General features: G+C 35.9%; 1 protein-coding gene across 4 annotated transcripts in view; it reads right to left on the bottom strand.

The window, feature by feature from the left end:
- NKAIN2 (sodium/potassium transporting ATPase interacting 2) overlaps positions 1–24,108 on the bottom strand; it is a 1,050,746-nt gene that overhangs the window by 167,297 nt on the left and 859,341 nt on the right. For 3 of the 4 annotated variants that reach the window (XR_007128249.1, XR_007128250.1, XM_047734702.1), the window contains one exon: positions 10,245–10,445. Coding sequence is in view for 2 of the 4 variants with exons in the window: in XM_047734702.1 (XP_047590658.1) it covers positions 10,245–10,445 (201 nt within the window). In the remaining 2 variants the exon portion in view is untranslated. Of the gene's footprint in view, positions 1–2,153; positions 2,291–10,244; positions 10,446–24,108 lie in introns of those variants that run through there. The other variant, XM_047734703.1, reaches the window with a different exon arrangement.

Here is a 24,108-nt window from a genome sequence, read left to right as displayed (position 1 = left end):
CCAAGTCTAACTTCATTTAGACAGTACAGATGGACAAGCTTGATTGTTTGAAGCAAAACGGGAACACTAAACAAACATCACAGCCTTCACTAATAACATTGTGACTTTGCCATCAAGTGTAGAATCCTTCCTTCAAGAAAGAGCCATTTTGTATGGCTTGTCTGGAAACTTCTGTAAATCTTATGTTTTTGTAAAATATTTTTTTGTTATTCTAAAAAAAAAAAAGTTGTGGTCTTGACTCTCAGGGATTTTACCAATGGATTGAGAATCACAACAAAGGTCAAAGAGGAACAAATGACAGAGCCTGGACAAAAGCAACCATGATGCCATGAGGACAGGAAGAGGCAAGAGGAGAGTGAAGACCAGAAATCATATTTCCAGTTGTTTAGAAGAATGTGTGGGTTGAGAATAGTAGAGTTTAAACTCCTATTTATAGGATTGGTAAACACAAAAGGTGCAGGAGGAACATTACAGATGGCCCTTTTTCTCCTATGTAAACACTATTTAGCTTAAGTGTGTCTGCCCATAGTTTTATTCTTTTTTACTCAAGTATAACATGCTAAACAATAAATCATACCTCATATTATAGCTGTCATTATCAATCATCTTTACATCCTTCCTTTGAGAATGCCTTGCTATTATTTGAAAACACTTACACATTCCACTATTATTATTCTACCACTGTGTTTAAAAGTTCCAGTGAAAAGGAAATAGCCATCAAGACTTATTTCTTAAAAACTTTTTATCATAATAAATGATCATGACTGGAAAGACATCCTAAAAGATAATGATATTATATATTACAAAGGCAGAGGGTAACTCTTTGTTCAAGGCCAATATCTTGTCATGTTTTAAAAATTTCTCTATTTTAGTATATTTACATATACTTATTTTTCCAAAATAAATTCTGATTTAATATACCTTATGATTTATTCTGAGCTAAATTTATAATTGTAAGATTAAATATAAGAAATGGATTGTACATGATTCACTGCACAATTTTAGACAATTAAACTTAAATCTCGTATTATTAAAGAAAACCTAATCCTTGGTAATTTGTTGCAGTTTATAATCCTCACTACCATCTTAAATAGACTGGTATTTTTATTCCATGGTGTGTCTAAGCATTCTCATAGATCAAGTGATATTATGCTTCAGGGGTATGAAAGTGCTTCAAACATTACATAGAAAAGCAGTTATTGCACACTGATGATAATGGTTGATATGGGATAAAGCTTGCCCCTGTGTAGGTTAGTGTGTTGGTACACTAAATAGTATCACACTGGCTTTAAGAATCACAGTTATATCTGGGGAGTGAGTAAACTTAGTAAGATTTAGTTCATTTTTGCCCATCACTGTGACTTTGTCTGAAAAAATAATATTCTCAATAAGCAGTGGAAGATACTGTGCTAAGGAGAGAATAACACAATCTTCATTGTTTTCAGGCAATTTCTTAAGAATTATCTCATTTAGTTCATAATTACAAAATAGTTTATTATACAGCTGGGTATAAGAGTTAAGGATTGTTATTCCCACACTGAATATTTTACTTTATATTTCTTACGTTCATGTAGGGAATATCAAAGAATATTAAAAGCAAAAAAGTCTTAGACTTAATCTGACTTTAGAGGCTATTCAAGTTCTTACACTCTGATTGTTCATTGACTCACAGAACTATTTGCCAATTTACAACAGCACCTTTCAGAAATAAAGCAAAATACAAAAGACCATGATAACTGATTACTCGAGGTTTATTTTTTTTACCAAAATTGATTGACAGGATAAGACATGTGGGTGCTATACTCTGAGTGACAGTGTTGTAATGGCTTTATTACTGTCTAGAGGAATTGAGAGTAGATTGGAAAGTTAAACAGGTACCCTTTTCAGAAGTATCAGTACATTTTAATACTTTTTACTATTTAGGAATATACCCAGTTTGGGTTCTAACATTAATTTGTGAAATACTGTTTATATGTTTTTTAGCCCTCAATTGTGTCATGAAATGTCCTTTCCTGATCTATTTACTGCTTTCATTCTCCTATTTCAGTAACTTTGTCATTGGAAAAATCCCTTGTTCACAACTGTGATTTGGTTCTTCTTCCCATATTTTTGTGGGCATTTGTATAAAATATTCTGATGTTATAGTAGGACAAAACATATTTATTTCATCTCTTGGGTTACAACCTTTTGACAAGTACGTCTATGTCTCTAAATATCCAGGAGAACTAGAGTTGGAGCAGTGTGTGTAACATTCGAAGCCAAGCAGCAAAGCTGTTGACCATCTTGGGAGCTAGGAAAGAAACAAAGTGCTTGTTATTCTGTCCACTTCTATATTCTGTCCTGGCAGGAAGTAATTCTATCTTTTTTTTTTTTTTTAAAGATTTTATTTATTTATTTGTCAGAGAGAGAGAGAGCGCGCACGAGTGAGCACAGGCAGACAGAGTGGCAGGCCGAGGCAGAGGGAGAAGCAGGCTCCCCACAGAACAAGGAGCCCGATGCGGGACTCGATCCCAGGACGCTGGGATCATGACCTGAGCCGAAGGCAGCGGCTTAACCAACTGAGCCACCCAGGCGTCCCGGAAGTAATTCTATCTTAAGAAGAAAACTGTAGTAGAGTCAAGGATGTTGGACTAGGAATCAGAAGACTCGGTTTTCAGTTTGGGCTCTACACTAACTCCCTCTTTGGTGCAGAGATATGGCAGACACAGTGTAGGTTCACAGATTCAGTACTTGATCACAGGCTAGACCCTGCAGGACTTGGAAGGAAAATGCCTCTCAAGTCACTTCCCGAAGCTGATGAAACAACTGGAGCTATGGTACCATTTTGGTATTATAGAATCATGTTTGTTTGTTTGTTTGTTTGTTTGTTTTTACCAAATGCTATGTGTTTCTGAGCAATTCAGGATAATAGAGGGATAAGTAGTGAAAAGAAAGGAAAGACACTGATATTTCTGGTGAAAATTTTCAAAATGACACCCACCTAGGTCCTACCTCAAGTCTTAAGGGTACAGAATTTCCAGAAGTAGGTCATGTTCATGGTAATCCTTTAAACAAGTGAATAAGTAATTTCTATTCTCAGCCAGCATTAAAAACCACTGTTTTAGAGTAATTTAATGCTTAAATGTCATTAAGCTTTTCCACTCCCATACATCTTGGAAGAATTTTTAAGAATTCATTTGAAAACTGTGTACATTTGAAACTGATGCTTGATATTTTTCATTGTTAGTTTTTTAAAAAATTTTTAAAAATGCATTTTATTTTTTTAAAGTAATTTCTATACCCAACATGGGGCTCGAACTCATGACCCTGAGATCAAGAGTCCCATGCTCTACTGACTAAGCCAGTCAGACACCTTCTCATTATTACTTTAAATAGTTGCTATTTAAATAGGGCTATTTATTTTGGCATATTATAAATATTATCTTTTATTATCTTTTAAAGAGACATATTAGTCTTTGAAATCCAAACAATGAAATTTGAGTACCACTGTGATTTGAAATTCACTTTCTTTCATTTAAAAACATATATCCCTAAATGTGAGACAAGAATCCATCAAAATCCTAGAGGAGAACATAGGCAATAACCTCTTTGACATCGGCCACAATGACTTCTTTCAACTCATGTCTATAAAGGCAAGCGAAACAAAAGCAAAAATGAACTTTTGGGACTTCATCAAGATCAAAACCTTCTGCACAGTAAAGGAAACAGTCAAGAAAACTAAGAGGCAAGACAAGGAATGGGAGAAGATATTTGCAAATGACATTACAGATAACGTGCTGGTATCCAAGATCTATAAAGAACTTGTCAAACTCAACACCCAAAAACCAAATAATTCTGTCAAGAAATGGGCAGAAGACATGAACAGACACTTCTCCAAAGAAGACATATAAATGGTTAACAGACACATGGAAAAGTGTTCATCATCACTAGCCGTCAGGGAAATACAAATCAAAGTCACAGTGAGATACCACCTTACATCACTTAGAATGGCAAAAATCAACAAGGCAGGAAACAAGTAGTGGTGAGGATGTGGAGAAAGGGGAACCCTTTTACATTATTGGTGGGAATGCAAGCTGGTACAACTACTCTGGAAAACAGTATGGAGGTTCCTCAAAATGTTAAAAATAGAGCTACCCTACAACTCAGCAATTGCACTACTAGGTATTTACCACAAAGATACAGACATAGCGAAAAGAAGAAGCATATGCACTCTCATGTTCATAGCAGCAATGTCCACTATAGCCAAACTGTGGAAGAAGCCAAGATGCCCTTCAACAGACGAATGGATAAAGAAGATGTGGTCCATATATACAATGGAATATTAGCCATCAGAAAGGATGAATACCTACCATTCACATGGATATGGATGGAACTGGAGGGGATTGTGCTAAGTGAAATAAGTCAAGCAGAGAAAGAAAATTATCATATAGTTTCACTCATATGTGGAACATAAAGAATAGTGTGGAAGATCACAGGAGAAGGGAGGGAAAACTGAATGGGAAGAAATCAGAGAGGGAGATGAACTGAGAGAGTCTGGACTCTGGGAACCAAACTGAGGGTTACAGAAGGGAGGGGGATGGGTGGATGGGATAACAGGGTGATGGGTATTAAGGACAGCATACGTGGTGTTGAGCACTGGGTGTTATATGCAACTAACGAATCACTGAACACTACATCAAAAAATAACTATGCTGGCTAATTGAACATAGTAATAAAAAATAAAATAAAATAAATATGTTGCAAAAACAAACAAACAAACATTCATCCCTTCAAAATGATGCAAGTTCACAACTCAGGTTTACTATTTACCACTTTAATAGCAATATCTTAAGCTGTATTAAAATCAGGAACCAAATCTTTGACCACCAAATCTTTGTTTTCGAATATGTCCTTCCAGATTAAAGAAGGCATCAAAGTTCAGTGTGAGCAATAAGGCAACTCATTTTCATTTGTGCACCATGTGGTCAGCAACACCCAAAGAAGTATTCCTGCCATTCTCAGCACCATCCCAAATTAACTTGGGTAAAGGCTTTTGAAGTCTTGAAAATTTCTCACCAATGGTATTCCTAGATAAGTCTTAACAAGTCAAACTTAAAATATGTATCATTAACTGGGAGTAATTGGAAACATCTGTAGCTCCATCCATGTGAAGGCACATGTTTTATCTTCAAAACTTTTTTTTACCACAATCTGTCAAACATGATTTCTATTATTTTATGCACTCTAAAAAAACCCAAAGTTTTCCGAATAGGGAATAAATAATGACTGAAGGATGAACTTGACAGTGATCCTGTTTTTAGCAATGATCAGTGCACCAGGTATTAGACTTTTTCTAGTCATTTATGATGTTCCTGCTAATTTGCATATGGTTTCTAAACCAATTTTAATAGTTGTGGAAGATAGTAAGTTTATTAACATTTTTACCAGTACCTTCTGCTGGTATCCTAAAAATACCAATCATCAATCTGCCAATCATCAATCAATGAACCTAGAAGTGTGTTGGAAGTAAAGGAAATAAAGGAAAACAAAACCCAGCAATATGGGTTGCAGCAGCTTAGCTTAAATTTAGAGTTATTGGTCCTCTGGAGGTAACCAGAAAAAAGAAGAATTAAGCATTTGCTTCTGTTTTTTTTTTTTTTTTCTTTTTTTTCCCCCCCAATGTATTATTTGAAACTGTAACATATATTTTAAAATATAAAGTTACTTCAATACTGCTATAAATATTTTTCCTTAAAGTTTCATTTATTTACATTTCCTTGTAAAACATCCTCCACGTTCATTGTGTTGGTCACAGGAAGTGAGGTATAATGTGTGCCTAACAATCAGGAGGCACACTCACCTCCATTACCCTCACCCATGGCAGACATGGCTAATCAACCACAGCATTCTTTGCCACTGAAGAACTCTGAATCTGGGGGTCTCAGGAATCCATTTCCAACCAGCAGCTGCTGGCATACAGGCTGCCGTCTACTTCCTGTCCTTGGTACCAGAGGAAAACTTGGGTCACACCCTCCCTATTTGCTAGCTAAGACATCTTGGGAATGTTTTGTAGCCCTCACAGGACTGTTACACAAATCAAAAGATTTAATTCCTGTGAACACATTTTGTAAACCAGGCAGTTGCAATCACAGGTTGTTTGAAGAAATCGGCTTAATTCTTTTGTAATGCGAACAACACCATATCTGTAGTTGAGCTCCTCCCTGGCTCTTCCCATAGATATTTATTTGATCTATTTTGTAAGTGTCTTTTTTTTTTCTTTTGGTTTTATTAAAGCTGTGCACACTTGTACTCCTTATGAATGCGATATCTGATACTAACTAGAAGAAAATGCTGCTGAAGGAGAAGGCTAGAAGTCTCACACCTGGCTCATTATCACGGTGTTCTGGCAGTACTCTCTGCTCGGCTGGAAGCTGTGTGATTAATAGCCCCTCTTCCCAATTATGTGGATATTATACTCATCTTCCTTTGGCTGTAGATGGAAGATATCTTATGTATGTGCGATGCAAATGTGGACTTTGTGAATACTAATTTCCAAATCAGCTAGGAGTTGATTGGCAGAAAACTGAACAACAGGGTGACAGGATTGCCAGGGGTCAGGAATCTGTGAAAGAAAGGCTGAATGAAGTTGGAGGAAATGAGCTAGAGAAATTTGGAATGTGTCAAGAGCAGTAGCTGGGAGAGCAGCAGTTTGGGAAAGCAGATCTAAGCCAGACACCCTGGAAGAGATTGGTGGAAGCAAGGAGAAGCAGGGGTTTAGCTGACTTTCCAGAACACGGGGTGGAGTTAAGAAGACAACAGTATGCCACAAACTGTACAAACTATATTCTCTGTCTACCACATTCCCAAAATGCACGTATTTGCACCTGGGTTGAATCCTAATGAACCTCATCCTATTTTTTATTGTGACATTGTCAAGGTCAGGGATCCTGTCATTTGTTTTTCAGGATGCCAGCAAGGAACAAGCACTCAGAAAGTATTCACTGAACCCAGCTGAATGGAATGTTGGATTGTCTGGGGGGTTATTTGGGTAACATGAAAAGGGAAGGAGCAGAAATCCAAGACACCATGTCATCTCTTAATCACGACAGCAGAAGCGATCAGAATGCCTATAGGAAGATCTAGTTGGAAGGCTTCCAATTAGTAGGCAGAGCAAATTATTCATGGTAAGTCCCATTTTGGTTTCCATTCTAAAACCTTAGTTAAGATATGCTAGGTTTTCTGTACAGCAGATGCTTTCAGCCTGAGGCTGGCTAGACAACAGCAAGCCTAAAGACAGAAAGGGATTTGAAAATTCTCCAAGTAACTGGCTTGGTACACTGTTGCTAACTGATTCTCAGATGATCCACAGCCGGCATCGCCAAGGAAAAATGCTGGGTGGAAGAACAGGTGGAAAGGGGAGATGTAAAGATACCACATCCTGTGATGGTTTGTTCAAGCTATTTCTTACTCAAATAGGGGCAATGTAGACAGCAGTGAGAGCCAGTCACTTGAATTATCAGTCACATCTGCTTTTAGGGACATTCCTTCCATCTTCTTTTCACTCCAGCCACTTTTACAGATGATTTTACTTTGGGCAGTATGTCAGCCTCATGTCCATTATGTTTTTGTTTTTGCTTTTGTTTTTGTTTTTTTTTAGCAAATAACTGTGTGCTAAAATTTTATGTAGGTACAATAAATCTATGAATATAGTTTATACATACACACATTAATTCAACTATTTAAATCAGTGACACATAACTAACCATGCACATGAGCATACTTGAGGCATAAGTGGAAGTCTTCCAAAATGTGTGGGTCCAGTAATAACGGGACCTCCAGAGAGGATGTTTTATCTAAAACCCCTCTCTAACACATTATCTGTTCCCAAATACCAGAAACGTTTTATTTTTCCTTTATGAGAATGAATACTTCATCTAAATGGATTTTAAATAATGAAATGACTTTTCCCATCCCATCAAATTTAACTTATTTTTATTTCAAGATAATTAAAATGAACAGTTTTAGAGTTTCAGAGTATTGTAGAAGGGTGTATTTATTAAGAAGTGTCTCAGGTTGCACATATTCAAGGGAGATCACTCAATGTTTTAGCCAAAACATAATTCAAATATTCTGGAAATAATTTATGATGATCTCCCAAAATTCACATTCTCCCTTCTCCTTGGCCATTTTGCAGTTGGGTAGAACTGTGTGACTAGTTCTAGACAATGAACTGTGAACAATGAGCTTCTCTTCCCAAAGAGAAACATTTCTGTGCCAGTGTAGATACTCCAGATCTATCTATGCTCTCTGGCATGGCAACCCATGATGACTGAGATGGTGGCTTCTTCACCAACCTTGTTTTTTTAGTGGCGGTGATTGGCAGAACCTTCTACTGATCAGTAAGAATTAACATTTATGGTTTTAGTCACAATGATTTGGTAATGTTTACTAGCACAGAATACTCAGCCTACTATAATTTAAGTGTGTGTATGTGTATGCATGTGTGTGTATCTATATATTTATTTTAAAAATCTAATCAATATATATTTCATATATATAATCTAATACATATACATTCATATGGTTTTATTAATTCCAGAAGAATTTTATGTGAACGAATTTGAGGCTATTATATCCAGCACATTTTATGTCTTGTTATGTAAAAATTGTTAAGTTAACATCATTCTCAAAATAACTAACTGAAGAAAGACTCAAAAAGCAGATTCTAGAGGTGTCTGGGTAGCTCAGTCATTAAGTGTCTGCATTTGGCTCATGTTGTGATCTCAGGGTCTTGGGATTGAGCCCTGCATCTGTCTCCTTGCTCTGTGGAAAGCCTGCTTCTCCTTCTCCCACTCCCCCTGCTTGTGTTCCCTCTTTTGCTGTTTCTCTGTCAAATAAATAAATAAAGTCTTTAAAAAAAAAAGCAGATTCTACTTGCATTATTTGTCATCAACAATTTTAAGGCTATGTACAGCAGTTTTAGATCTACATGGAGTCTAAGAAAGATATGTAGATCTGTACATATAGGCTATGTAAGAAATAATTGGAAACATGTATAATTAAAAATTGCCTTTATAATTCCTGTAAAATTATGCATTTAGGTTTAGTAAAAATCTTTCTTAAGAAAAGGATATATTTGTTTCACATTGTCACAGTGATACAACATAAAATAATATATATATATATATTTAAGATTTATTTATTAGGGAGAGAGAGCTCATGAGTCAGGGGAGGGGCAGAGGGAGAGGGAGAGAGAGAATACCCAGCAGACTCCTTGCTTAGCAGGGAGCCTTACGCGGTGCTCGATCCCATGACCCCAAGATCATGACCTGAGTTGAAATCAAGAGTGGGATGCTCAACTGACTGAGCCACCCAGGCACCCCCAAAATAATATGTTTTTTTTTTTTTAAGATTTTATTTATTTATTTGACAGAGAGAAATCACAAGTAAGCAGAGAGGCAGGCAGAGATAGAGGAGGAAGCAGGCTCCCTGCTGAGCAGAAAGCCCGATGCGGGGCTCGAACCCAGGACCTGGGATCATGACCTGAGCCGAAGGCAGCGGCTTAACCCACTGAGCCACCCAGGCGCCCCCCAAAATAATATGTTTTATATGACAGACATATATTATACAAATACGCTCTAGAAATACTGTATACAAATACGGAGGAATCCTTTATAACTCTTACTGCCCCCTGCTGGAGGGTTTCTTTTTCAGTTTAATACAATATAAATGGAGGCATGACAGTCCTAGAAGCAGAATTTATGAAAAACTGGATTGTTTTGAAAAAGGGGGGAAATGATAGAAGGTGATGAGTTGTACTTCAGGAAATTTTAGGAAGAAGAATAAGAGCAAACAGAGAGGAGAATTCCCAGGGCTAGCAACACAGACAGAAAGAAGCACTAGGGGAAAAATATCTATTGAAATCATATAAATTTTACATCATGTTAGTCATGAAGACTCTCTGATCTTTCTGCAGGAATCTTTGGAAAAATCTTATTTACCAAAAGCCAAATGATCAAACCCTGACTGATTGAATTTCTTACACAAAATGCTGAAGATGCCCTAGCCTATTTACTAATTTACCGATGGATGACTTTTTACTATGCCCTGGTTTAACCTGAAAAATGTCTATAGAAGGGGGAATTAATTAGAAAAAATCAAATAGCCACACTTTATCCACAGATTCCATTTGTGTGCACTAAATCTGCATGGAGATAAAACAATTCTAAAAGCACTAGAAGGAGTGGTTGATGGTCAACACTTACTGCGAGAACAATCTGGAGGGAACTATGAGCCACTTCTATGTACTGGTACTCCAGAAAACACCCTGAGACCGTGATGTAACGATGGTCTTCTGGGGCCCAGTCTGGTGCAGGTGTCACTGATGTTACTGTACATCCTGGTCCATTCTCCATCCACCAAGATCGGTGCATTGAAATATTAAAAGTCAGGATAAGGTCTGTTTCCTGCAAGAAGTCAATTTATAAGGATGAGAATTACTTTACAAATGTTAGTCAGCTTATTTTAAGGGACTGACTTGGTGTTTTCCAATTGGAAATGTGTTTTTCCCCCCTCCCCTTACCCTAGTTTATGGACAGAAAGGAAATATCCCAAGTAAACTATTAGTTCCACTTGAAAGTTGTGTGTCTATAGATTCCATTTATGAGGTTTGCCTGACTACAACATAAATAAAAATATTTATTGGTAAAATTATCAATGACTGACATTAATTGTAACATTGAAGAGTTCTTACTCATGGGGACTTATAAATATTACAAAAGGAGTGATTTAAACTATTTTAAAACGTGAAGTTCATCTTATTTTAAATCAGCTACTTTTTCAATCTCAGAATATTTACCTTTTATACATTTAAATATTAAAGTTGTACTTCAATTTGGCAAAATTTAATATAATGTGGCTAAAACTAAAATTTGTAAGAACTTTACTTAATAAAACATATCATTATTTGGTCAAAATGTTTCTTAGGAAATATTAGCAAATTCTTCCAGAGTAGAGATAATAAGTCAACAACCCTTTCATTGAAGTTCAGCATGTTAGGTAATTAATGGAATAGGAGGTAAATTTCTGTACTTAGAGAGTTTATAATTACATACACAAGCAGGTAGACACATGTTGTCTTCCAGAAAGAGAATGACTGAAAGGAAATTGGCAAACACATTCTGTTACACAGTAAGTCAAGGGAAGATGAGTCCTAACAGAGAGGGTCAGTGGTAGAAAATAAAATTATTTCACTCTCAGGATAGTGCTACAAGGTAATAAATACCAACTATTTTTACTCCAAAATGAGATGTTGGGTTAACTAAGAAGATCCTGCATAGACAATATCATAAATCAGGTTTTGTGACCTTGAACACTCACTCACACAGAATGCCTGAAAAAGTTAAGCTGAAGTGGTCAGGGGATTTGGAGATTGGAAGGATGATTCCTCTGGAGTGAACTATGGTATGAGTCACATGATCTCCAGGGAGGGAGCAAGTTAATCCTCTTTCTTTCCAGCCTATTGGCAAAGGCTTCAAAGCACCTCTTGCAACAGGGAGGTAGAGCAGACTAGTTTCTGACTCAGGCCCGATACATTTTAAAGAAAGCCTGTGGGTAGAGCTACCTGCAAATGGCCAAACAAAATGTTTGTACACTTTTTGATTACATTTATTGGTTTTTGAATGTTGAACCAGGCTTGCATATCTGACACAAATTCCTCTGGGTGTGGTGTGTACTTCTTTTCACACATCATTGGATTCATTTTGCTAGTATTTTTTTGAGGATATATCCATCTGTATTGTAAGAGGTATTGATCTGTACTTTTCATTTCCTGTAATGTCTGTGTCTGATTTTGATATTAGGTTAATACGTGCTTCTTTGGAATGAGTAAGAAAGTTTTCATCTGCTTCTATCTTCTGGAAGAGATTGTAGAAAATTGGTATGATTTCTTAAATGTTTGGTAGATTTACCAGTGAACCCATTGGGTCTGATATTTTCTGTTTTGAAAAGTTGTTTATTACTGATTCAATTTCTTTAATAGATATAGGCCTATTAAAATTGTCTATTACTTCTCATGTGAGTTTTGGTAGATTGTGTCTTTGAAGGAATTTGCCTAGGTTATCTAGGTTATTAAATTTGTGGTCATAGAATTGTTAATAACATTCCTTTATTATCCATCCAATGTTCATGGGATCTGTAGTGATGACCCCTCTTCCATTTCTGATATTAGTAATTTGTTTCTTCTCTAATTTTTTCTTATTGTGGCTAAAGTCTTATCAATTTTATTGATCTTAAAGAATCCGCTTTTGACTTAATAGATTTTCTCTATTGTTTTCTTGTTTTGAATTTTATTTCTGCTCTGATTTTTATTATTTCTTTTCTTTCTGTTTACTTCGGATTTAATTTGCCTTGCTTTCCTTAAGATAGAAGCTTAGTTACTGATTTTAGATCTTTCTTCTTTTCCAATAGAAGCATTTAATTCTACAAATTTCCTTCTAAACACTGCTTTCATTGCATTGCATAGTTTGATATGTTGTATTTTCATTTAATTTATTTGAAATAAGTTTTAGCTTCTCTTGAGATTTTTTTATGATCCATGTGTTATTTAGAAATATACCTTTAATTACCAAGTGCATGGGGATTTTCCAGTTTTCAGTTGTTGATTTCTTTACACTTTGTGGCATATTTTTCACTATCTTTCTGTACTGTTTCTATCACTAATTCTTTTTTAAACTGACCAACAGAACTATAAAAACACATTCAATATTAATGTCTACATAATCTAACACTTTAAACCAATCAATTCCTTCTTTGTCTGTTTTTTCCTAGAGATCTCTGAACTGGAATCTCACAGTCTTCTTCTCTCATCAGTCTCTATGCAACTGATGCATAAATTTGGACATGGGACTTCACTTAATATCATTAGTTCTCTCTTACATTGGATCCCCAGTTTCCTATATTTGACTAAGATGACCTTAACATTCCCTTCAGTTTGACTAAACAGGTTTCTTCCTGAGTATAGACCTTGACTACACTTTCTTTAGAGCATTTTCTTTAGAAAACTTGCAATTATAAATTCTTCCTTTGTTCCTTCAAGATGTAAATTTTATAAAACTCAGGAATGTCTTTCTCAAGTCCCTGGTAGCCATTTCTTTGAAATGTAATTGTCAAGAAAGATAACATCAATATCTCTCAGTCTCTGTGGATGGATAGAAGTCTAACTTTGAGAAGCAAAAATTAACACAGATGACCTAATCACATTGACTAACCTCCCCAACAATGTCCTCAAGTACTTTTCCATTAGCTCAGCCCAGCATTTACAAATCCTCCCAACTTCTGTTTCAGTGGAATTGAGTTTAAGTTCTCTCCCCTGTAACAGTCATAAATAAAATTTCTTGCCTGTTTAACTTGGCCTCTCTCACCTCTCTCTTCCTTACTACAGTAGTTCGAAAAACCTGTCTTTCCATTTTTAACAATTGTTCAATGGAATTTTTCTTAACAGCTCTCATGTCTCTTTCTAGGTTTTTTCCCTTGCTTTGCAGAGTACAAAATTCATTAGTTTCCTAAGAATAGGTGAGTGATGTTAAGTCTTATGTGTTTTCAGTCAGCTTTTATATTAATTGGTATTTTGGGTGGATATATGCTTCTTTGTTGAAGATGATTTCCTCTCAGAGTGGGTGAATATTTCTCCATTATCTTCTGGTTTCTTTTATAACAGTTAAGAATCCTGATTCCATTTTGTTTCCTGCAATTTTTTATGTAACTGTTTTATTTTTTCTGATCTCTTACATTATTTTGTTTTCAATAGTGAAATATTTCAAAAATATTGAAAAACACAGAGGGTCTTACAGCAATATCTTTATACCCATCACTCAACCTCATTAAATCTTATGTTATATTTGCTTGTTGTCTTTCTTTTAATAAGATTTTATACATAAAAATAATGCTGCCTCTGTGCTCCTCTTAAATATTATTTCCTTCTTTTCTTCTCCATAGATAATTACTATCATGATTTTGGATTAATACTCTCATGAAAGTTCTTTATAGTTTTACTAAATGTTTACATATTCATTAATAATATAAAATATTGTTTTAAGTCTTAAAATGTGCATATTCACTCATGTGGAACCTAAAAAACCAAAACAAATGAATAAAAAAACAAACAAAAATTAGAATCAGACTTGTACATACAGAGGACTGATGGTTGCCAGAGGGGAGGTGGATGGGTAGGGTGGGCAAAATGGGCAAAGGCGAGTGGGAGATACAAGCTTCCAGTTATGGAGTGAATAAGTCATGGGAGTAAAAGGAAAATACAGGTTATATAATCAATGGTATTGTAATAGTGTATGGTGACAGATTAGCTGCCCTTGTGAACACAGCATAATGTGTAGACATGTTGAATCACTATATTGTACCCCTGAAACTAATTTAACATTGTGTGTTAACTATACTCAAAAAATAAATTTTAAATGAAAAAAATAAAATAAAATGTGTAAAATGTGTATACCCTCTAATTTATTTTGGTTCCATATATTTTTCAAGTTTATATAAGTAGAAAATCTTTTAGTTTCATATAAGTTCTATAAGCAGAACTTTGATGACTTTTTCTTTTTTTCATTTAATTTGTAGAGCATTTGGAGGGCATTTCCGTCATGAGGTTGTTCCTTCCATTCCAGAAAACATTCTTGTATTTTATCTTAAATTGCTCCCTCCTCTTCACTTTTTCTGTTACTGTAGAAATTTCTGTTAGTCAGACATTTGACTTCCAGGATTAACCTCTTACATTCTTATCTTTTCTTCCCCATTGTTCATATCTTTACCAACTCCTTACAGTGTTATACTGAATTATATATTTTATTTTTAATATTTTGAATTTTAGGAGTTAATTATTGCCTTTGTATACCTAATATTTTTTAATTGTTTCTGATTTTTCTTAGTTTTCTGATTTATTTTTTTAAATTGTGTTTTTCACATCAGTTTTGTTTTATCTGAGTTAATTATTTTTACTAAATAATTAAGTTGATAAATTAGTAAATATTAATAAAATAATTATCAAGCATCTACTATGTGCTATATGCAACATTCCTGCTTTTATAAGTGTTCATCATGCAGTAGGGAAAATGGACAACAAATACATAAATATATAAAAATATCAGCATAGCAATGTAGTGATCTGAAGGGGCACATGCTCCTCAATGTTTACAGCAGCAATGTCCACAATAGCCAAACTATGGAAAGAGCCTAGATGTCCACCAACAGATGAATGAATAAAAAAGTTATGGTACATATATATGTATATGTTGGAATATTATGCAGCCATCGAAAAAATGAAATCTTGCCATTTGAAAGGATGTGGATGGAACTAGAGGGTATTATTGTAGGCAAAACAAGTCAATCAGAGAGGGACAATTATCATATAATCTCCCTGATTTCCTCAAATCAGAAGATTTGAGGGGAAGATCATAGGGGAAGAGAGGGAAAAATGAAATAAAACAAAACCAGAGAGGGAGACAATTCTTAAGAGACTCTTGGTATCAGGAAACAAACTGAGGGTTGTTGGAGTGGAGGAGAGTGGGAGGAACGGGGTGGCTGGGGGATGGACATTGGGAGGGTATGTGCTATGGTGAGTGCTGTGAATTGTGTAAGACTGATGAATCACAGACCTGTACCCCTGAAACAAATAATACAATATATGTCAATAAAACAAAAACAACAACAAAAAACATTTAACATGATCATCTAAAACTGAAAAAAAAATTATCAGTGTAGCAATTAACAGATTAACATATGTAGCAATTAACATATAAAATAAATTCAGTAGAAAAATAGGATAACTGAGGATTGAGTCATGGGGAAGTTTAATGCTATTTAATTATAATGGTAAAAAAGACCTGTCCTATTATTTTGTTTTAAGAGAGTCCTGAATGGGGTGTCTGGTTGGCTCAGTCAGTTAAGTGTCAACCTTGGCTTAGGTTATGATCCCAGGGTCCTGGGATGGAGTACAGCATTGACATCAGTCTCCCTGCTTAGTGGGGAGTCTGCTTCGCCCTTTGCCCCTTGCCCACCCTCTTCCCCCCTGCTTGTCCTCTCTCTCTCTCTCTCAAATAAATAAATATAATCTTTAAAAAGAGAGAGAGAGAGAGAGAGAGTCCTGAAAGAAGTGTAGGAGTGAATAGAGCAAAGATGGGGAAGGGCATTCCCAGCAGAGGGAAGAGCTGGTAGGAATGCCATGAAGATTTTTTGTTACATTTAACTTTGTCTCTGACTTTCTGTTGGGAGTCTTTCCTTAAAAGTCTGAGTATCCCTGGTTGTTCTTTCATATCCAAGAGGAGAATGTTTAAAGCTTGAGTGGCAGTTATTTTGTATTAGTGGGTTAGTCAACTAGTGTTCTTCTCATAGATGACTGGGCAGTGCCTTCCAAATTCTAGATCTGTATGGAGCTGTAGGACTTTGTTCTCAGTCTTCCGGTCTACTAATGGGGTACGGTAGACACCACCCCACAGAATGCTTTGGCTGAACTGGAAGGAGTGGCTGGTTTTGATACATTGTATGCACTTTTTTTTTTTTCAGTATACAGTCTCTAAGTTAATCCTCATGTGTTCAGAAATTTAGCCCATGCTTACCTTTGTCTCAAGAGTCTCATTTGTCCAGAGGAGAAGTCTAACTGTATAAATTAAAGGAAGAACCTGGGGCAGTCTAATTTCTCCTTGAATAGGTTATTCAGTCCATTCCCATTCTCAGTCCTGTGCCTCACACACTGCTTCCTTCTAAATCCTGTCTTTTGAAGGGCTTTATAGGTCAAATCTGTACATTGGAGTCTTTCTCTATATTTTTATAAACTTTAGGTTTTTCCACTCTGCTAAGTCACTTGCCAATCCTCCATCTATTTTCTATCTTATGAAAAATGTTTATAATTTCTGTCCTTTTCCCCCCTCTCCTATTCTCTTTTACTGTTAGTTTATAATTTTTTATTCTTTAATATCACTATAGAGGAATTTAGGGATAAAATGTAAGTAAGTGGATATCTTCAACCAGCAATCATTAACTGTAAGATTCCTGGCATTATCTTATATTCTCATTTATTTTCCTGTAGACATTTAAACAAAAAACTTTCCTTTTGATATGCATGTGTGAATTATTTTAACCACAAAATATAAATTCCTTGCTGTAAAACAGACAATAGAAAGGTCTTGAAGTTCTTTTTTTTTTTTTTTTTTTTTAAGATTATTTATTTATTTATTTGACAGAGAGATCACTAGTAGCCAGAGAGGCAGGGAGAGAGAGAGGAGGAAGCAGGCTCCCCGCTGAGCAGAGAGCCCGACGCGGGGCCTGATCCCAGGACTCTGGGATCATGACCTGAGCCGAAGGCAGCGGCTTAACCCACTGAGCCACTCAGGCGCCCCTTGAAGTTCTTTTAATGCAACGGAACTTTCTGTGTAATCTGCTCCATGCATAATCAATAGGTTATTTAATTCCCATGTATTTTGTTAAGTTTGAGCTCAAAATTATAAGAACTTTTGAGACAATGAACAAGTCTTGATAGCACAAAATAAGAGAGAAAACTAAACCAAATCTTGTGAATTCTACATGGATTCATATTGAAAAACATGCAAAATGGTCTCATGATTGTAAGAATTTAAAAGTTTTAAATCTAAAGAAAAGTTTCATAATTATATGTTCAGATCAGTATAATAACAAAAGCCCCCTTTGTATCAATAGATTTATTCATTTCTCTTAGTAAGTCTCCAAAAAGTTCAGATTGAAGGACCCCATTATCGGTCATGCCAATTTTCAAAATAACAGGGTCTGATGTGTTACAAGAAAGCTGTTATTAGCACCAAAAATTTGTTTCTGACAGGGGCTATATGCATTCAGGTCAACACAAGAACCCTAACTGCTCAACAAATAATAAGCATTTGATTAAAAAAAAAAAAAAGCTTGACAAGCAAATGAGAAAAAGATACTAGTAACATCTCAAAATTTCAATAAAAGGCTAAAATTTACTTTCACAGTTTTATGGCATTTGAAGAAGAGCATACACACATGTATCTGTTCCAAGAGTAAGCAATGGAGAATCTATCACAGAGATTCGAAGGTGGAGAGTGGGAGAGAAATTTTGAGTTGCAGTTTAAAAAATCTGAAATGTTTTCTTAGATTCTTGGAGTTTTCTATGACTTAGTTCTTTTGGAATAATAATATTGAAAATGGATACTCTCTCATTTCTAGACTGCTTAGTCACTATCAGAAAGGCTAGAACCTGTACTTTATAATAAGGCAATTAGGTTACAGTTAGCAGCATAGTTGGTAACACACATTAAATTATTCATATACTATAGGCAAAGCCATAAAGATTTGAAGTGATAGAAGATGTGATCCCTAACATTATGGAGCTTATTGTCTCTTTTCAAGGATGAGGTGTAAAGATGAAATGTAGCAATATAGGGAAGCATTTGGTAAGTACCTGAACAGAGGTGTGGACAGTCTATGCACAGGACTTTGGAGGGTGTACTGCCTACAGGTAGCAGTGGACCAGTACTCTGGTGGGACAGCCTCCAAGAGATGGAAACTCTTTCTGGGGCCAGAAAAAGGGCCAGACTTAGAGAGGCTCACGGACTGGGGAGAGGGGGGAAGACAGTGTTATGTAGGGGGCCTAAATAATCAAAATTGCAGGGCTGAGTATTTGTCTATTTAAGAACTTGATTATTTAAGTGGCCTTAATTTTATGAGGTGAGAGTTTGTGAGAAGAAGCAGTATAAAATGGCTTTGAGAAGATCTTGATTTGGGGCTGGATTGAGCAGGGACTTAAATGCCAGAATAACATCCTGGCTTATTGAAAGATTTTTGATCAATGGCAGGGTGTGGGCATGGTCAAACCTGAACCAAGAGGAGTTGCAGTAAATGTCAGTCTGCTGTGGGATTGGGGTGGGGCAGTGCAGGAAGCATGATGGAGACGAGTACGGGTGCTGTTTTAAGCAATAGTCATTATGAAAGCAATGAATGACTACTCATGCTATAAAATTCAAATGCTTGAACTTATTCACCCCAGACTACTGTCCTGAGTTCTTCAAGGGTCGAGGGAGACAGGATCTAAACCACTGTTTTCAGCAGTCAGAGGAAGATTTGGGAACAAGTCAGCATCCTCCTCTCCTTATTTTAAAACATGCTTCTGGGATGATATTAGAGGAATGTCAGCAAGCATATTTAATGGAAAGAAGCAAATTTTAACAACAAAAATGTTCTGGGAGGTCAAAATAAATTAATGAAAGCATGTGCGTTTAGGGGCACCTGGGTGGGTCAGTTGGTTAGTCGTCCTACTTTTGATTTCAGCTTAGGTCATGATCTCAGGTTCTGAGATTGAGCCCTGAGGGAGTTCCCTGCTTGAGATTCTCTCTCTATGCGTCCCTCTGCTCTTTCTCACTTTCTCAAAAAAAAAAAAAAAAAAAAAAAAAAGCATACATTATTTAGTTGTAAGGACTCAGAGAAGTAGTTAGGAAACCTTGGGATTGAATGATATTCTGTATTAGCCTATGATGCAGGAGCTGGAATAGTGGGGAAGGCTATATTTGACACCAAGAGTCACTTCTTTTCAATGAACTCTTATTTATTTACAGGCAATATATATTGGATTACAGTTTAAAATAACACCAGAAAGCATCATTCTATATCTTATTGCCAATATCTACATATGGATACCAATTCATAAGAAACATTGAAAAATTCTTAAAAATTATCATCAACCATGGGTTGTTTCCTCCTGGTGTACTTAATATTCTAGCCCTAAATATAGCTCTGTTTTTTTTGTTAGGATATGCCTAGATCTATGCAAATCTACATATAAAAACCCCAATGCTAAATTTATCTTGGTAACATATGAAAATCAGTGACAGCAAATTATATTGTTCAAGATGCCAAGGAGAAGAAGCTGAGCAAATATAGATTTGAGAAGATGAGAAAAATTACAAATGCGTTTTATTTAACAGGTTGAATGAATGTTGCATATGTAGGAATGCAGCCCAGAACATAAGGAAGTTCCTATCTAACAACTCCAAAATCCAAAAATGTGATTCATCCTGCTATAAGATGAACTTAAGGGAAGTAGCTGGTGCATCAAATCTGTGCCCTTACTTTCTTTTAGAATCTTCAACTATGGACAACTTTGGGATTTGGATGATTGTGGGTCATAATTCAATATAACACCATAGCTGATGTTGACTCCAATTCCTAGTTCTTATCATTAATTATTCAAGAAAAGATTTTTACAAATATTTCTCTGAGTGTGGAAAACATTATACCATTGCTCTAAAAACAGATGAGGGAAGTCTGATGGAATTTGGGTTGTTAAAATTCAGATTTTAAACACAAAATGTGTTTCTTCCCACTACATGGAAAGATTCACTAAAGATTTAATATACAATGTTTAAATTTCATTTGCTATTACATATTCTTGACTGAAACAGGTTTCTTATGTCTGTGGTCCAACAAAGGCCATTATTTCACTTTTCCAAATCTTATCCTGCCTTCTTAGTCCAGATAAATGTTTTATGTTACCTCACAATGGGTCTGCACTTTTTGCATTTTGAGCATTGCTGCAAAAATCATATTTTAATAAAATCCTCCTCAATACCTCCTATTAACATCCTGTATATCTCTCTGCATTTAAATTAATACTCTGAGCTACTCCTTCTAAGAAGCTTTTCCTGATTAACTTCATTCTCTTTTCAGCACCACAATGTTATACCTAGTACTTCTTTGTATAGGTACATGAATAGCAATACTATCTTGGTTAATTGCTTTCTTCTTACGGGTAAAGGAGGACATGAAGCCCCAAGTACAATCACTGTTCCTTCTAAAAAAAAATCCACATTAACTCTCAGATGAAGAAGAAAGTTTGCATCTGAACTATAGAGAATTTTGTTCTAAGGTGATCTTTGTAATGTTCTGAAAGAGAAGCTGGGTGAGGGAGGAGAAGGAAAGGGAAAGAAAAGATGGACGGGAAAAATAATACAATAAGGAAGCCTGTGTTAATGTTAAAGTTAATTGAACCTCCAGGCTCGAAAGTCCTAATTTTTTTTTTTTTAACTTTCTAAAGTTAGAACTCATCAGCTATGAGTACGATCCAAGTTTGGCAAAATGAGTCTTCTCTCTCTCATACCGTTACTAGCAGATGCTAGAGGCAGGATTTTCTCAGCTGGTTACAATAATGAAAGATCAACTTCTCACTGACTTCATAGTTTTCCATGTACTGAAACCCCTTCAGGCAGCTTTTCCTGCTGTTTTCTCACTTCCCATTTGTTCCTTCCCTGCAGGTATCTTTTCCCTCTTGTGAGTGTTCCTTTCCTGTCTAAGAGCTTTGAACAGCGATCTGCATTCAGATTCACTCTAGGGGTTTAGGGAGGCAAGGAACAGGTTAGCTATTTAAAGAGAGGATGCTATTGCCATTTCAGCACTTGTCTGAAGGCCACCATTCCATTTGTTTATAAAGCACATTTCTGTGGATTTTTAATTGGCATGGAGGCACACAGGTGCTGATGATATTGAAGGCTTGGAAACATTTAAGGGACACTGAAATGTCCTTTAATAGTTCCCCACCAATACTGCCAGACACTATCCCAACTAAGAGTGCAGTCTACCCCCAGTACTGACACTGTCATTTTCCCAAGGTCATGAGTTCTGACTTGGATAGCATCTGTGCTTGTCTCCACGGATTTTAGCTTGTCAAGGGTTGAACTGGAAGTCTGATCTCACTTTGATCCATAGTTCAAAATGTCTCCATTAAATTTGATGCCAAAGATGCTAATAAAGTCTAATGTCCTTTTCTTTGTTCATTCTCTTGGAAGAGAACAGTTCATGAGATAATGACCAAAAGATGGTAGCAAGATAGAGAATGAGCCAAGTGTTAATGTTATTGATGATGGACTTCATGGTAATTTTTCAGTTACTGAGAATGACCATAATTGGAGATGAAATGAAATACTAATCAACAAAAATTTTCTCTATAAATCTTTTTATTTTGAAGCTGTGTGTCTCCTTGTCAATTATGAATTCTGCAACTTATTGTTAAGTTTGAGGTCATACATACTGCAAAGAAGAAAGGAGGTAATGTTTATGTATTCATTACCTAGTATATGCTACAACAACATTTAAGAGGTAGGGATTACTATCCTTATTTAACAGAAGGGAAAAAAAAGAGACTGTGTGCATTTATAACTCTATCAAGTTATTTTTTTTTTATTAAGGAAAAACTAGACTTCAAAACTGACTTTCTGCCTTTTCACTGGACCTCGTTGCCTCTTAAGAAAAATTTTTTGGTCACCCAATAGATCATTGCCAAAACACCATACTTGGTATTCTTCAGGAGAATGTACTAGAATAAAAAATGGCAGACACATAATTCATACAACTTATTTCAAAAATTTCTAGATGCTGCTCAGAAACCTACTCAGCATTATACAAGACCTTGATGTGTCCTTTTAGGTGGTTTGTCAACTCTGATCCAAAATTCACTGTACCTTGCATTTATAGTAGAGTTATATTTGCCATGCATTTGGATGAAGAAGCTTTTAAAGATATTTTAGTTGTACTTTATCCTCATGAGAAAAAAATTTTTTTAAGTGGTAAGATTTGTTTCATGTCTTGTTTTATCCTGGCAAGTACAGAGATCAATAATGCTTAGAATTTGTGGAGACAAATATAAATAAACCTCTAAGTCTAAATAAAACACCTTTAAATATGTGTACCTATTTCATTTGGCTTGCTTCCAAAGTGCTCTTTGCAGCCTTTGTAACACACAAGGCCAAGAGGCTACTGGTGGAAAGGTCGCTGTCTAGAAGAAAAACATTAAAAAACAGAAAAATACTTGTCATCACGTTATATATAGAGAGAGCACTTAGTTTCTTAGTCTCCCTCAGGAAGAGAGGATATTCTCCCCAGAAGTGTAAGGGAAGACAGAATTAGAAGTTGGAGTCACAAATACGGGGAAAGAAAGAAACAGTTCAATCATTTTTGTGGCAGTGCTGGAGAGATGAGAGTGGAGCAGTAGTTCATTAGACACTAGTTCCTTCTAGAAATAGTGCCGATATTGCTGCAGCATCCCCCACAACCTAGTTCTTTTTAAAGGACGTGCTTCCTTCCAACTTATTTATTGATGATTCTCTTCTTAAGCGGATCAAAAAATGACTTGAGAAGTCCTGTGAAAAGGAATACCTTAATAATTCTCCCTCCCAAAGTGGTTGTTCAGAGCCATAAGCCAAAGAGCCATTTAATTTATATACGTTAGCATGTCCAATATGAAATTGGAAATCACAGAGAAAAACACTGTGGTATCATTTTAAGTTGCAGGTAGATTTTGTTAAGTGACTTCAATAAAGGAATAGTAAAATGACCAGCTATTTTCCTGCAGTGAACATAAGGAACTGTTGACATCTAGCGTTCTCGTACACTTACGGGATCTTTATAGCTTTATGATCAGCCTCTTTGTTTTGGGCTTTATGTCTGAAAACAGACACTGATAAAACTGCCTCCTGACACTGTGCCCAGGGTGGTTGTGGGAACTAAAAATCAAGTCATGAGGAAACTTGGGAGGAATTTGGGTTGAATTATCTGGAAAAGAATGAGAAGGACCCTCATAATTGTCTTCAAATGGTTAAAGAAATATCAAGAGTCAGAGTGATAAGACTCATCATTTATAGCTAACTCCAGGGTGGCAGGCCAAGTTTCAAGCTGACAAATTTATCTGGAAGATAAGGCTGATCAGCCTCAACGGATTAGAAGTGCACCCAAATAGAATGGGTAGTGTTCTGTGTAATGAAGTTCTGTAGCTAGTGGTTTGCAAGCAAAGGATGGATGGCCCTTTAGGAGTGAGGGGCTGTACTCAAAACTTGTACAGTCTCTTTCCTCAGAATAAGTCTGTGATTATATGAATAGAGAAAAACTAAAGATCACACATGATGTGATTTTCTGTTGCCTTAGTTTATTCGGGACCACTTAAATGGACAGGGGAAGGTGAACTTCTGAAGTTCATGTGAAATAACTTAGAAAAATACACTATAATTTTAAGCCTACAAACGACTAGTTTATGCTCCACTGCTAAAAGTCTGCCTCCACTGACAACTACTCATTTTAGCTCTTAAA

This window comes from Lutra lutra, chromosome 6, assembly GCF_902655055.1.
Source record: "Lutra lutra chromosome 6, mLutLut1.2, whole genome shotgun sequence".
Classification (NCBI taxonomy): Eukaryota; Metazoa; Chordata; class Mammalia; order Carnivora; family Mustelidae; genus Lutra; species Lutra lutra.
This window is presented reverse-complemented; position numbering and strand designations above follow the sequence as displayed.